The sequence below is a fragment of the Eschrichtius robustus genome, chromosome 9 (assembly GCF_028021215.1).
Source record: "Eschrichtius robustus isolate mEscRob2 chromosome 9, mEscRob2.pri, whole genome shotgun sequence".
NCBI classification, from domain to species: domain Eukaryota; kingdom Metazoa; phylum Chordata; class Mammalia; order Artiodactyla; family Eschrichtiidae; genus Eschrichtius; species Eschrichtius robustus.
Genome location: NC_090832.1, coordinates 3,040,894 through 3,056,941, shown reverse-complemented (window position 1 = coordinate 3,056,941; position 16,048 = coordinate 3,040,894). Strand labels below are relative to the sequence as shown.

Sequence of the window (16,048 nt, the reverse complement as noted above, 5' to 3'; positions counted from 1 at the left end):
GTTCAGATTTCTGAGGACACAAAGATATGCAAATGAACTAGAGGTCTAGAAAGTGACAAGCCATTCACAGAAGGGAAGACACCCAAGAATGCTCGCACCCATGACAGAACGGCAAGACTAGGATGAATCTACCATGGATGAGGGTAAGAAGAAATAGCCAAATTTTTTACATCTGCATGTGAGCTGGATGGGCTAGGTAGAATCCTGAGTAGCCGGAGTCTTGAATCAATTCTGCTCCCAACTGCCAGCCATTCTCCATAGGCCTCCACTGAGCACTTGACTGGGTGCTGAGAGCAAAAGCTGATCAGGGAATGAGAGCTGGGAGTGAGCCCAGTCAGGTGTGCTGGGTCTCACCCAGGGACAGGCAATCACTTTCAGAAGGCCAGAGGTGCACAAGACAGCTGCAAGCATCCCTTCCTAGGTGTCCTGAGACTTTCAAGGTTGCAGGGCAACAGCTCAGATGTGAAAGAGCTGAGATAGCCCCTGGAACCACGCCAGTGTTCAAATCCCAGGCTCTGCTGACCCATCCATCAAAATATGTAAGCCAGTAGTGAACTGAATCAAAGTGAAACAGCAACAAAACCCACACCGCACGGAATTACAGATCAGACTGGCTTATCCCCTCACTTCAGCCTGACCAAATAAGATCTTGTCTCTGTCTGGAGGTAAATATTATTTACTTTAGTCTCTACTATTCTTTTCTACAAAAATATCCAGCAGAAAATGGAAAATTACAAGACACATGAAAAAGTAAGGAAAAGAGACCCATGTTTTTAAAAAAAGGAAGTTGTCAATAAACTCAGAAGTTTTAAAGAGTTTTTAAGAGTCAGAGACTTTAAAATGGCTGTGTTAAAAATGCTAAGGTATCCAGTGGAAAAAGATAGCATGTATAAGAGACAGCTAAACTCAGCAGACACATGAACACATGAACTCAGCAGACACACGAACACTAAAAATTAAAACCAGTTTCTAGAATGCTAGATGTTAGAAACAAAACAATTAATAATAAAGAATTCATTAGATAAGTTTAATAGTAGATTGGATGCTGCAAAGGAAAGAATCAGTGAATCGAAGACAGGTCAATGAAAAGAATCCTAACTGAATAAAAGGAAAAAAAAGTAGAGGAAAATCAGGCAGGAGCAAACAATATTTGTGGGACAACATCAAACATGCAAATAATTGGAGTCCCAGAGGAAGAGGAGAGAGATAATGCAACAGAGGAAACCTATCAAGGGACAATAGCTAAGAACTTCCCAAAATTGGTGAAAAACACTAACTCGTAGATACAAAATCCTCAGCAAACCCTAAGCAGGATTAATGCAAAGAAAAATAAACCTAGGAACATCATAGTAAAACGGCTGAAAACAAAAGATAAATAACATATCTTAAAAGCATCAGAGAAAAAAGTAGTGTAAAGTGATATAGGTATAGCACAATATATAATAGTGATGTGAATGACGTCCAGCTTCTCACCAGAAAGAATGGAGGCCAGAAGACAAGGGAATGACCAAAAAACACCCACAGTATATAAACAAACAAACAAACTGGAATTCTATACTTGGTAAAAATATTATTCAAAATTGAAAGTGAAATAAAGATAGTCACTGACCAAAACTGAAAGGATTCCTCTCCAGCAAACCCATCCTATGAGAAATGCTAATAGAAATTTCCCAGACGGAACTCCAGATCTGAAGGAAAAGGCGAAGATTACCAGAAAGGGTAAATATTACATCATACATTGATGGTTTAAACCAAAAATAATAAGCATTTGTGAGAGATATATATATATTATAAAGTGATAAAGAAGAATAAAGTTGGAGAGCTTACACTCCTTAAGTTCAAGAATTATTATAAAGCAAGGCAGTGAGGGGCTTCCCTGGTGGCGCAGTGGTTAAGAATCCACCTGCCAATGCAGAGGACATGGGTTCAAGCCCTGGTCCGGGAAGATCCCACATGCCACGGAGCAACTAACCCCTTACCCACAACTACTGAGCCTGTGCTCTAGAGCTCGTGCGCCGTAACTACTGAGCCCACATGCCACAACTACTGAAGCCCGTGAGCCTAGAGCCTGTGCTCTACAACAAACGAAGCCCACGCACCACAACGAAGAGTAGCCCCCGCTTGCTGCAACTAGAGAAAACCCATGCACAGCAACAAAGACCCAATGCAGCCAAAAATTAATTAATTAATTAATTAAAAAGCAAGACAGTGAAACACTGGCATAAAGATAGGAAAACAGATCAATGGAACAGAATAGAAAGTCAAGCATGGACCCATACCTGTATGGCCAATTAATTGTCAACCAATGTAGAAAGGAACATTTTTTTTAACAACCGTAAGTGGAACAACTAGACATCTCCATGGAAAAAAAATGAAAAGTAACCCCCTACCTGATTCCATACTTAGAAAAAAAAAATGTATGGTACAGAGCAAACCTAAGTATAAAACTAAGAACCACAAAAATTCTAGAAAACTTAGAGAATATCTTCACAATTTTGGGTTAAGTAACAAACTCCCTCACCACCTCTGATACCCATCCCCAAGCCTGGCACATAAGGTGTATTCAACACAAACTTGTGAAGGGAGGGAGGGAGGGCCGGGGGGGAGGGGCTTGGCAACAGCAGCGCGTGGAGGTTTGGGGTGACCCACTAACTCGCTGTGGATGTTCTGCAGGCCCATGAGCAGCTCTTGCTCTTTCACGGTCCAGTCACAGCTCAGCATCTCGGTCGCTGCGCCCTATCCCCAGCTCCCACCTCAGCATCCAGCCTCAGGTCCTTGTAAGGCAGGGTAAGCCATGTCTCCGCTGCACACCGTCATCAAGGTATCAGATGCCTCTTGGGATTCTAACAGCTCACCAGACCTTTCTCCTAGTACCATGGCAGGAACCTCTGTGCATCCTGCGCGACCCTCCATGGTCCCACGTGATTAGACCAGGGGAGCGCGCCTGACTTGCTTTGCTGGGCCAAGCACATGGGGAGCAAGTAGGGGCTCCACACTCAGATTTCCCGGGAGCATCTCTTATCCCTCCACTCGCTGGCTGTATGACCTTGGACAAGGTATTATACTTCTCTGTACCTCCACCTGCTTTTCTGTAAAAAGAGGAGAGGTTTCTTAGGAGGTCAAAGTGACACAAGCAATGTACTTAGAACAGTGATAGGCACATAATAAGCACCCAAAAGGATAGCTGTTATCCTCTCCCAGGAATTTAAAACTGGGAGCCAGATCGGAGAGCTTTCTCTGGGCTGGCTGGAACTAAGTGATGTGTGTTTGGGTGCGGGAAGCGAGCATTCTCTACCATGTGGATTCTTAGTGGGATCTATTGGGGAGGGAAGTTTGGGAACCTTTATGAGGCCTTAGAATTGAACAATTGTCTTTTCGTTTGATGTCCGGAGGTTTTTACACCTAAGTCAATGAAGATCCTGGTGAGTCAGCCGTAAACCCTTCTTCCAAGTGGAAAAAGGGCAGTAGTGAAAGGTTGGGAAGCGGGACCCTCCACCTCAAGGCCCTTCTCAAGCAGACCAGCTTTAGGAAAGAGGAAACATGGGATTGAGGATCTGGGAAAATGTGTCCATTCAAACTTTCACCAGAGAAAGACGCTCTGCAGAGAAAACAGGTGTGGATGCTCCTTTGCAGCCCTTACACCAGGACGTCTTACAGGCCCCCTTCCCCTGCGTTCACCTATGGGACATTGCACCTTCTCACATGGAAGCGTCCAGCTGTAGGTTTTGTTTTGCTTTACTTGTATTTTTGGTTTTCTAAGGGATTTTGCTATTCCCATTAATAAATGTCTTTGTAATTACAGTGCTTTCTTGTTTTTATTTTTATTTTTTTAATAAATTTATTTATTTTATTTATTTTTGGCTGCATTGGGTCTTTGTTGCTGTGTGCAGGCTTTCTCTAGTTGCAGCGAGCGGGGACTACTCTTCGTTGTGGTGCACGGGCTTCTCATTGCGGTGGCTTCTCTTGTTGCGGAGCACGGGCTCTAGGCACACAGGCTTCAGTAGTTGTGGTGTGCGGGCTTCAGTAGTTGTGGCACGCCGGCTCAGTTGTGGCTCGCGGACTCTAGAGCGCAGGCTCAGTAGTTGTGGCGCACGGGCTTAGTTGCTCCACGGCATGTGGTATCTTCCCCGAGCAGGGATCGAACCCGTGTCCCCTGCGTTGGCAGGCGGATTCTTAACCACTGCGCCACAAGGGAAGCCCCCTTTCTTGTTTTTAAAGCCAAGTTTTATTTTAAGAAGAATAATGTTTGCTAACACACATCTTCTGTCCGTCCGTGGTAGACAGTAATTACAGGTTAAAATGCAGGGAAGGATAAAAGGGGGGTAAGCTGTTCTCTGTTTGTGGCCATCTTCTGCTGTCTCTACTGTCACCCAGGCTCAGACGCAGTGCCCCTCCCAACAATGTGAAATCCTCTTCAGATGCTGTCATTCCAATAACTTCTACTTCTCCTTTCCCTGGTGGCCTCTTTCCCTCCTCTTGTGTGACACAATCTTTTTCCTTTGTATGCTGTCGATGAAAATTCCTGGTGTCTTATAGGTTAAGTTTCTTCTTCTTGATAGATTTCACAGCATTTTTCAACTGGCCGATAGGACAAACTGAGGCCCTGATGTGTGCTCAGGATAAAACAGATCCATTTTAACACCATCCAGTTTTTTCTTTCTCCACCTTGACAGATAAGGAACTTGAACTTCTGGAGAGGTAACTAACTTTCCTGGGGTCCCACAGCAAGGGAGGCAAATGGACACTCATATCCAGGCCTTTTGTACCAAGTTGCAGGCTCCTTGTGCTATGCGGTTGCCACTGCCCCACTGCATAGCTGAAAAGATGCTATTTGGTATATTAAAATATGAACTCCTTGAATTCGAACTCTGGGTCACCTTTAGAAACTCAACCATGTCAAAGCCCTAAGTAGACGGTCCCTGGGGTCAGGACTGTGTGACTCCGTCGCCCCGCAGCCCCCAGCGTGGGGCAGGGCCACGTCCCCCGGCGGTGCCCCTGGGAGCAACTCCTCAATAAGCCGCAGCGTCCGAGTCTCAGTGGACCCAGGCCCCTCTTCGTCTACAGGTCAGTCATTGCTCATTAGCGCTCTGTAAGGCCTGGGAAGGGACGGGCGCTGGGGAAGGTCCTCGGAATATAGTCCCAGCCTTCAGAGAGCAGTCAGGGTGATGCAGGAGACAGACAAGCTTCCTGGGAAACACCTGCACTACGGGATCCCGGGATTGCAGCGTGTACCATCTACCCCTCACCTCCTTCCCTAAGGCCCCTCACCCTTCTCCAGTAGACCTCACGCCTGGGGCCAAACCACTGAGGCCAGTTTACTTCCCAGTCCTACTTGGGCAGTGGTTTTTTTTAAAATATTCTTCCAATACTTTTATATCAAGAAATCTTCTGATCTGGGGTATTTCTACATGAGTTGCAATAAAACCTAGTAGGAATAAAACCCAGAAAAACTTTAAGTGGCAAATAGTTTACAAGAAGCACGTCCCACTTGGAAAGCAGGCACAGACACACTAAAAATACAGCCCTTTACACTTACATTCTAAGTTTACACTCTTTTAGAAAGCAGAGGTTCAGAATATCAAGCTCGAACCAGTAGGATTAAAGTAAGAATTCTGCCACTAGATGGAGAAATTGCCCCAGTCTAGCACAAGCGTGGTTCTGGCTCACTGCTGGGAAGTCTTAGCTGCAGGAAAGATATTTACAAGTGCCATATTGTTTAAATGACTGTGGCAACTACACCTTACATTTATAAACTGTAACATTTTGTCAATTCATTTTATGTATTTTTGCTTGAACGGGGTAGACATCCCATATTAATCTTTATGGCATCTGTATGTTCTACATTCTGCCATTAGCATATTCATGATTCAGTGCTGACTATTTAACTCTCTTGAAAATCTTTTAACATTGTTTGCATTTTGTGGCAATTAGCATTGAGTAAATAAATATATGCAAATTTCACTTCCAGTCCTGCAACTGATTAGGTAAAATACTAAAGTCTGGAACAGATTGAAAAGCTTCTCCAGGACAGTCTTAACCACCAGCTATAAGGAACAGCAAAGTCTCATTCCAAAAGAGGAGAAGTTTGAATAATAACTAGACCAACCAAATTTTGCACATTGCCTTTATTTTGCAGAAAATGCTTTCTGCTGATTGTCTTTGGCTACATTGTCAGAAGAAAAATATAAACAGTTGTAGGTTTAACAGTACAAGAGATTAGCTACCTATGCGTAAAATAAACACATTCTAGTGGGCAGAGCTGGACATTTCCATTTTAACTACAATCTGCTGTCCTCAACTATGATTTAATTCTGTCTTTCACAGCTCAGCTCCAACTGTGACCCCTGCCACAAAGGGAACCTGAAGGCTACTTGAAAGCAACAAGGAAGAGAATTAAAAGTGTGCTTTTTATCTCACTAGAGTAGGACCAGTGGAGTTTACATATTGATGTGCCAGAGTCACCTACGTGCTGTACGAGAAACAAAGTTTCTGCATGCTAGCAAGTCATTTTTACTGTGAATCACGACGAGTTAGGCCAACTGCATTGCTTCCACACTTGAATTCACCTGCAGCACACGAGGACCCAGGACGGCACAGCCACCACCGAGGAAGAACAAAGGTGGTGTCAGTGGGGCTCTCCATAAATAACAGAACTAACAGAACGTGTATTCTCCTCTTATTTAAAGTGAGGTTAATAGGCCTTATTCCCTTCCCCCGCCCCATGAGCCTACCAATCAAATCAAGACTTGCTGCCACGAGAAAGTCATTGCATCTTTAAGACACAGGCTCCGGCTCACATGGACGGAGGTGACACGGGCGTCCACGAGGCTAGGAGGCGGGCTTGGGCCGAGGCATCGTACTGGCTGTCGGCAATATCTGTGGCCGTGGAGGCCCCATCGTACAGTGGGGATCCCGAGGAGGAGGGAGCCGAGACTGGGTGGGCGAGAGAGGCAGAGTGGGCAGAAGAGCCTCGAAAGAACTGGGCTCCCAGCCCGTTGGACATCCCTGCCGTCTGGGCACCCGGGGTGATGGTGCCATTGCTCACGGACCACAGGCTGGGATACTGACTGAAATGGAAAAACGGAGAAACAGACGAGTCAGAGACCTGGGAAGGGGCTCCAGATCAGCTGCAGGAGGGGAAAACAAACCCCCCAAATCCCACTCCTGATAAGTGGGTCATATGGCAGCTTTCTTTCAAACGGGCCACTTCCTCTGCGTTATTAAACCACAGTCTGACGTGCATCGAAGTTATTGTCTCATGCATTAACAATGAACAAAATCATTAGGACAAAATCAATAGCTAAAAAGGCTGCTGACGTAGACACAGCTCCTGGCAGAGCAAAATACTCCAGCTTTGCACTCATGTTCAGAATCCAAAATTCTCAGATATACTGAATCAGATGTTTCAGAGGATGTGCTTAAGCATCTGTTAACTAGCATGTCCCCCCCCCACCCCCGCTGCAGTGATTCCTTCGAGGGAGACGACAGGCTTCTCAAACACCGAGTGGCGGGGGGTGAGCGTCCAGGGGCTGCCGGATGGGCACCGCATCTCAGCACGCGTTAGTTAGCCTGACCCACGGCAGAAAGAAGTGCACCAGCAGTGAGACCCGGAAGCAAACTCCAATTAATTAGCTTTATCACTTTAGCCTTGTTCTGTGACCACCTCTGAGGCCCTGTTTCCCCACCTCTGAAAGAAGGAATTGGAAATGGGTATTAAACCCCCCAGTCTGGGAACACAGGCTTGAATAGCATTACACTAGGCTACAATTTTGTTTCAGGAAAATGTCTCTCTCTTATAGTAGAATCCTTTTATAAATGAATAATGAGACCGTACGCTGTCGTGGGCTATACAGTTTACCAAGCCATGCCCTGCACTTCAGATGCACTTGAACGTGCAAACAGGCCTGAGTTAAGTGAGGTAGGTTACCATCCCCATTTTACAGATGCAAAGAAACAAGGCTCCAAGATGCACTGACATCCTCTAACATCCTCGGCGGGGGGGGGCCCCTTTGTAACCTACAGATCATCCAATTTACAGCAGTTTTCTAGGTGTCTTCAGAGCCCTGGAAAAGCTTGCTGATTATGTATTGCTTGCTTTATTTTTAACAGTAGACAATTAGATTCTTATTTTAAAAGAATTGTTTCCTAAAAATAAAGAATTAAGATCTTAGGCAAATAGCGACATTTTGTACACAGAAACTGCGTTGCTTTTGGGGTCAAGATGCCTTGTCTACAGACTCAGTCTGCTGTAAGCCAACTTGTCCAATCATTTAATATCTTTGAGCCCATTTCCTCATTAGAAAATGTGGACTGACCTCTAGCTTTGTTATTTTAGTTCTCTATTATAATAATCCTATGAAGAAATGCAATACATTTACCGACCGGCTTGATTTCTTTAAGCCAATCTCCCTCTATATAATTTTCAAGTTAAGAAAATAGTCATCATTCTTTACAAGTTACCCAGCATATATGTTAAGAACATTGATTCTATATCCACAGAAATCCAACAAAGTTATTTCCTTAATTTAAATCTGCCTGTCAAAAAAGGTTCTGGAAACATTTCTGCAAAATTCACCTACTGACCCCAATAACCCTATAAAGACAGGCTGAGGCTGGGGTTATTTAGTGCCCTTTTCTTGAAGAAACAAGGCTCAAGAGACTTGTCCATCACAAGAACTAGTAAATAGCCAAGCCAGGATAGGGTCCCTGGTTCCCTTCCATTACAGCCCAGCTCCCATCCAGCCTGAGGGAGCAACTGGTCTTCCCAGAGAACAGGCTGAAGCAGGAACTCACAGCAGTCATGTAACTTGGGGTCCCTGGACACACCTGGCTAAATGGTCAAGTTATAAACAAAAACCCAACACCCATAAGTGAAGGGCAGAATAGAGGCCAGTGAGAGAGATGGCATGAAGTCATAGGCACTCAGAGTTCCCAGGACAGTTTGCGTCATTCCCCAGACATACGTTACCTAGAGCCCGTAGGAGGACCAGTATTCGGACTCATGGGGAGCATGCTGGTGTGGGCAGGCATTCCAAGGCTGGACCAATTGTCGTGGGATGGGAGCATGGACAAACATGCAGATGAATTGTCAGAATAGGCTACGGGACGTAAGAAAGTGTCATTACTGATGGGATCTTCCAAGAGTGACAAAATGCATTGAAATACTACCAATAGCTGGAGCTACCCAACACTGAAAACAAAATGTGTGCGATATTAAGTAGAGAAAACAGTCCACTAGCCTGCTAAATTGGTCATCGAAGTCTAATACTTATTGTCAAATGTATATATTTGAATATATTCCAGTACCCAGGCTTTTTCTTCATCATTAGATCAATAGCTGCCCTGTAGAAATGGAATCCTACAATCACATGATCGAGGATTAATTATCTTTAAAAATACAATCAATGTAATTTTAACCTGCCTTTTCCCCAAAGGATTATTTCTTAAGAATTAAAAGGGCTTTAGAAACCAGGCAAAATTTTAAATATGATCTCCTAGCCTCTGGTTGGACAACTATTTCCTTCCCAAATAAGCTCCTTTCATTTCAAATCAGCTTTAATTGCTTCATTGTTTTATGGTGTTCATTAGCTTTTTCCCCTCCTTTTGGAGCCAGACAAAATGAAGTCTGGGCATCCATGGTGTTAAAGAGAATTAGGTCCAGGGATCTTCATGGTCTGGCCCGCTGATCACAAGACTCAAGCCTGCACCAAGGTCGCCTGGGGGCTTGTTAAACCACCAAGGGCTGGGCCCACCCCTAGAGCTTCTGATTCTGTAAGTCTGGGGGCTTTTCAGATGATACTGGGGCTGCTGACCCGGGTACCATACTTGGAGAAACACACGTGTGTCAGTCAAGCTAGTAGCTCGAGTGCCTGGCTGGCCCGACATCATCACTTTCGAAGGGTTCATAAAATACCCAAACCTGGGCGCTTAGACATGGGCCCATAGCCCTGGAGTAAGGATGCTCGAGCAATAACGGTCACATTCAGCCCTAAAGGCGCCCTGGACTGGACATCTCTGTGGTCGAGCCAGCAGTAACGTGGACATGAAAAGAAGGTCCCTCTTGAGCCGATAAAGGGCCTGCTCTCTGGAGCCCTGCAGACTGCCTTGCCCCTTCCAGAGGTCTTCTGGCCACCCCCAAAGCCCGGGCCTACTTCCGCTCAGGACTTACTTGGAGAATTGTTCCGATGCGCGTAAGGGCTGGGGTAGGGGGCTGGGCGGTGGTTCCTCAGGGCCGGGTACCTTTCACAGCCGTGCGTGGAGGGAAGAGAGAGGGGGCCTCCAAACTGAGGGTGAGGGGTGGCAGGTGGACACAGGGTGCTGGTTCCAGGAATCAACCACCCCCCTGCTGTGAGAGAAGAATGCTGAGTACCTGACTTTTGCATCACTTCCATTATGTAAAGGGCAGGAGGGGAATCCCCCAGAGGTCCAGCGGTTAGGGCTCCGCACTCACTGCTGAGGACCCAGGTTCACCCTGGTCAGGGAACTAAGATCCCACAAGCTGAGCGGCATGGCCCCCCAAAAACCCCAAAACACACAAACAAACAAAAACTACTAAAAGGCAGGAGGGCAGAGGCCAGGAAGTGGTGGATCTTTTGCTCAGGATTCGTGAACACCGAGGACCCAGCGGAGTCTTCAGGTGCCACAGGCTGGCCGAGGTTTCGAAACCCACAGAACAGCCGAAACCCTGGGAGACTGACCCCGACCTCAGCCAGCCCTGAGGCCTCCTCAACGCCCCGGGAATCCTCCCGGCCTCTTACGGGATGTTCCGTTCCCCCAGGCAGGTTAGCTTTCAGGGCCTAACTGCTGAGCTTGAATATAATGTAAAAAGAGACAGAATTCAGATTCAGAGCCAGGCGCATTCAGGACACACAGGGCGAGCCCTGCAGCGGAGCCCCTCCGTGCCCCTCCTCCCACCCCACACTGTCACACGGAGGGGCTCCTGGCCTGGCTGGAGGGGCACCCATGTTCTGCTCACCTTTCCTCTGCTTTAGGCCCACACTCTCCCCGCCTTACACATCAATCAGAAAATGGTTCCAACATTGCCCTGCCCTCCTTTAAAACTCCAGTTTCTTCTCCATTTCCTTTTTAACTTTAAAAAAAAAATCAGAAAAACAACCACTAGAGGACAACTACTCTGGCTCCAATTCCCAAACTACAAACAACTCTTCAGACAACATCCAAATGAGGGGAAGGTCCAGATGTGGCCGCAAAGTTTGGGCTCCATCACTTGCCAGAGCAGTTGTTCATATTCTGCTCTATGACGTGGCAGCCCATGAGCCACTTAGGAGAGCTGTTTGTTAAATTAGTCCATAAGATGACAAGAAGGAGGGAAGGAAGAAGGAAGAAAGGGAGGAAGGAAGGAAGGAAGGAAGGAAGGAAGGAAGGAAGGAAGGAAGGAAGGAAGGAAGGAAGGGAGGGAGGGAGACAGGGAGGGAGGGAGGAAGAAAGAAAAAGAAAAAGAAAAAGAAAGAAATACACACAGTTTGAGGAGGCGGCTGTGCCGGTTCCTCCAGACCCCTGAAGTGAGCAGCCAACACTGACTTTCCTCTCTCAGGGTCCCCTCCCTGCGTGGAGAGGAGGGCTAGACACAGCCCTTCCTCCTAACAGACTCTGCTGCAGACGTGTATCACTTCTCTGGCTCATGGAACTCCTAAAGGAAGCTAGACTTAAAGCAGACCTTCCCATCCTACGCTCCACTGTTTCCAGCATGAGCTGATGGGCCCTTCCCAGAACCGAAGCAGGCTAAGGGGAAAACCACATGTGATCATAAGCATCGTTCCAAACATGGTCCTTCAGTTTTCAGTCATTAACAAAAAGAGAAACCATCTCATAGTGGATATAAGAGCCGGGCTCTCCTCTTGCCCAACACAGCAGGGTGTAAACACCCATCAAGGTGTCAGCCATCCATCCAGGCCATGGTTGGAGCTGCCTTGAAGCACAGCAAAAGAACCCCAGTAAATTCTCCCCAGGCTTCTCTGTCAGGAGCCCTGTGGGCTGGGGGGGCATCCGCAAGCCCCAGATGGAGCAGGGGCTGAGGGCCAGGTGCCCTGCACAGCAAATGGCACCGTGCTCCCCAAGCGCACCCGGAAGCCCTGTCTGCTCCGTCCCCAGCTCCCAGCTCCCAGCAGTCTAGCCCCGACAAGGCGCATCTGGCCAGAGCGCAACAAACCGTACATGGGGAGTGCCCAGATTGCTGGCTGTCTCCAGGTTCTTCCATCATGTCCTTGTGATCGCTTCTGCCAAAGAAGTGCAGCGAATTGTCAAGGAGGACATTCAGAACATAGTATTTGCAGCAATAGTTCATCTTTCTGCACACTTCTTTGCTCAAAGGGTATAGTTAGAATTCTCTCACCTTTCCTTTGCATCAAGGAAAGCTTTTGCAAATGGATTGTATTTAATTTTAAGAGCTGTGATCTGAAAAACAAGAAGTTGCATTTACTAGTATGTTGCTCATTCGCCAGAGGATTTAATTTGGCACCAAGAAATCAGGAACCACCAGCACTCCCCTTTAAATATTCAAATATAATCAGATTTATTTCCAGGTACATTTTTCTATTTGGATCTGAAGTAGCCGAGTAAGCGTCATGTTTTATAAAGAAGAGCACAATTATGAAAAGCTTTTAAGTGCTGATTTTCCGAGTGGAATTCACAATGAGTTTAACCTACTGCTGACAATATTCTGTGTGCATCAACCAAACAAACAGGGCTCAAAACATAACCCGGGTCTGCTTAGGAATAGTGACTGCTAGCTCTAGTTGGCAGTCAACACTGACAACTTGACCAGCTAATCACAAACCGTCTGTACTTTGGGGTCAGACTTAGATATGGATTTACAGGCAGTAAACTGTATTCTGTATCTAGTTGACTCTTCACACCACAGATTTGGAGGGATGCCCCCAACCCTATTAGGAAGATTCCCAGAGTAAGGAGAGGCCCCCCCTTTCTCTGAAGTCCCGTTCTTAAATTCTTACAGTCCTTTAACCTAAATGTTTTATTCATCTTTTCATTTTGAGCCTTTAGTGGATGCTTCGAGTTTTGGATGCTTTTATGGAAAACTAAAGGGGAAAGTGCTTGAATGAGCACTTATTTTAAAACTTTTCTCCCGCTGTCCCAATTTTATAGTTACGGTAAATTACTTGAAAAGGCATTAATTATCAGTCTAAAAGTACAATAATCACACAGGCTCTTGGCATTCGCGGGAATCTCCCGCATCCAGAATCATCCAGACCGATGGCTGCCCGCGCCCCTCTCACCTCTTCATTCTGATAAGCGGTCACCGCTATGAACTGGGTCTCCGGGAAGCAGTGGCTGGTGATCATACGCTGCGGACCCCCAACTCTCACGATGTGGATTCGAGGCTCATACTTATGTAAGGAGTTCAACATGATCTGAGACACATAAACACGGGAACGGTGATCATCAAAGTCCTACCGTTAAGACAACAAAACATCCCTATGTCCTGCTGAGGAGGAGACAAATACATCCAAGATGCAGAAAATCCTGCAGCTCACAGGAAAATGTCTTTACTGTTGAGGTTGGTGGGTTTCCCATTAGGTGCTGCTCTCACGACTAGTTTGGAAGAGGAATGTGAGATGCTGCACACCATTAAAGGCAATGAATGCCCATCACGAAATGCTTTGACCCGGTCGAGTAAAGTTCTAAGGCTTCCAGGGCAGCTGCAGACAGCTTTAAATGCCTGAGCGAGATCGCAGCTTACGGGAACACCGGGTCTCCCAGTAACAATCCCCAGGTAAAGACGTTCTGTAGAAAAGGACAGATTTACAAGTTTGTTCAGACTCCACGCAGTAAATATGTGGACATATTCAGCTCTAAAGCGACCGCTGACTACCAAGACTGATATTTTCTCCACCCCTAGGAAAGTTGAGGGCTAGGACGCAGAAGTTCCCCAAAACTTGAGCTCTGCCTGAGTGCTCAAAGGGGAGGCTTTGCGCCCTCTCCCCGCTCTCCAGGCCTTGGTGTTACCGTCGTCAGTTTACTATAAACAACACTGCAGGCTGAACTGAGGAAGGCAGATGTCACCTCCGTGCACGCAGCGCCCTTCCAAGGCTCCCCGGGGACAAGGTGCAGATTCTCGGGGCCCCTCCTCGCGTCGTCCCCCGCCCCCTCCCCGCACCCCATCACACCTACCTGGCCCCCTCCATTGAGCTTGTTGGTGAGCTTGACTTTGCTGAAGGAGACCGGCGCCTTCATCCAGTGCGCCCCGAAGTTGGGCGAGTCGGGATGGATGTAGACGCAGCTGGGCGCCTGCGGCTCAGGCTTGCCCCCTGGCACCCACTCCCCGTTCACGTACTTCCAGCGGTGGTTGTCGGCCGCCACAAAGTCCAGCAGGAAGGAGTACATGGCGTTGGGGTCCAGGCCAGACACGTTCACTTTCAGCACCGGGAACATCCTCCTGGAAAGGAAGGAGCGCAGCTGGAGGACCCCGGCTCTGACCCGTTAGAACGAAGAAGGCAGGGGCATCTGCATTTGGAGCAAAGAGGAGCCCCCTTGGGACCTTACAAAGGGGACGCCCGAGCTCCCCCCTTCCCCGGACTCTCCTAGATCCACAGGCGCCCTCCTCACTACCCCCCGGCCCCCAAAGGCGGGGCGGGAGAGGAGCTGGCGGAGGGTTGCAGCAGCCGGGTCCAGCCCGCGGGGCAAGCGTGGGCGAGGCGCGGCTCGGGGGAGTCCCCCGGGAGTCCCTCCTGCCCAGAAGAGTGAGGATAACGCGAAGAAGTCCCAGAGGGACAATTAGGGGCCACAAGGGTCTGTTCCCCAGTCTGAGCGGAAACGAGCAAAAAGACCGGGAGAAAGTGTTGGAAGGTAAGGAACTCTCCAGCCCGGCTGCCCGGCCCGCCCGAGCGCGTGGCACACGCCGGCTTGGTGCGCGCCTACCTGCCGTTCTTGGTCACGATCATCTCGTTGGTGAGCTCCTTGAAGCGCAGCCACAGCTCGCTCTCCTCCAGGCCCACGCGCAGCTCGCGTTCCGTGGGGTCGCCCTTCTCGCTGCCCGCCTGCAACTCGCTCTCCACGGCGCTCAGCAGGTGGTCCACGCGGTACTGCAGGCTCTTCCCCGCGCCCTCGGCGCCGGGGGAGCTCATCCTCCCGCCCGCCCCCTCCCCACCGCCCCCCGAAGCCCCGACTTGCTACCCGAGAGCCACCTTCGCCCCAGTAGGCGGCCGCTCTGCCAGGAAGAGGGGCCGCTCGGGCCCAGACCTGCGACGGCGCCCGGGTGCCAGCACAGACCTGGGAGGAGGGCGAGATCCGGGGGGGAGGGGCGGGGGAAAGGGGTGGGGGGAAGGTTATTCCACTTGAACTCCCGCAAGGAGCTACTGGAGGAGGTCTCCGGGGAGAGAAAATCGCCCCTCGGCATAAATAGAGCCTCGAGAGCCGCCGAGGCGGGCGCGGCGGATTGGGCCGCGCGCCCTTTGAAGTGCCAGGGCCGCTGCCCATTGGCCGCGAGCGGCCATATCAGACTGAGCCGGGCGCGCCGCGGAGGCGGGGGGCCAACAATGGGCTCCCGCGCCTGCTTTCTGTAAATCCGGAGCCAGGCCCCGCGAGCCCCGGCGCAGCGCCTACACCTCCGCCCTCCTCCAAATGTTTGCACCTCCATCAAAGCGGCCGGGCTGGCCCCGAAGGCCGGGAGGGGATGCGGGACGGACGGGGTGGGGATGGACGGGCAGGGCTCCCGAGCTCGCCCCGGCACGCACCTCGCCGAGGAGTTGCCCGGCTGCCCGCGAGGCCCCCCAGCTCTCGCGCGCGGGGCCCTCCTCTCTCTCTCGAAGCGCACCCGGGACCCCGCAGGTGTGCCAGCCTGGAGTCGCACCGCGGCTCTCACCTGCGCCCGAGCCGGCGTCCGTCCCTCGCCAGCGACCATCGCGCACAGCCCCGCTTAAGGGCGCGCCCTGTGCCTAGCCCGGGTCGGGCTGGTCTCCGCTCCTCCGAAGGCCCAGCCCGCCGCCGAGCCCGGTCCCGTCCCGACACGTCCCTCGGCCCGCGGCGCTTCAGGTGACTCCGCTAACACCCGCGACCATGGATCAGCCCACCC

At 49.3% G+C, this 16,048-nt stretch overlaps 1 protein-coding gene across 3 annotated transcripts; it reads right to left on the bottom strand.

Annotated features, from left to right (window-relative positions):
- Positions 1 to 6,793: 6,793 nt before the first annotated feature.
- On the bottom strand, positions 6,794 to 15,101 carry TBXT (T-box transcription factor T). Of its 3 annotated transcripts, none has more exons than XM_068551267.1 (8): positions 14,896 to 15,101; positions 14,149 to 14,413; positions 13,254 to 13,388; positions 12,353 to 12,414; positions 12,175 to 12,236; positions 10,169 to 10,345; positions 8,969 to 9,098; positions 6,794 to 7,067 (listed from the first exon to the last, which is right to left on the bottom strand). In XM_068551267.1, exons 1-8 carry the CDS (start codon positions 15,099 to 15,101, stop codon positions 6,794 to 6,796), a joined length of 1,311 nt encoding a protein of 436 aa, XP_068407368.1. The 3 variants fall into 3 exon arrangements, with proteins under 3 accessions (XP_068407368.1, XP_068407369.1, XP_068407370.1); XM_068551268.1 differs by having other exon boundaries at positions 10,169 to 10,342; XM_068551269.1 differs by lacking the exon at positions 10,169 to 10,345.
- Positions 15,102 to 16,048: the final 947 nt, after the last annotated feature.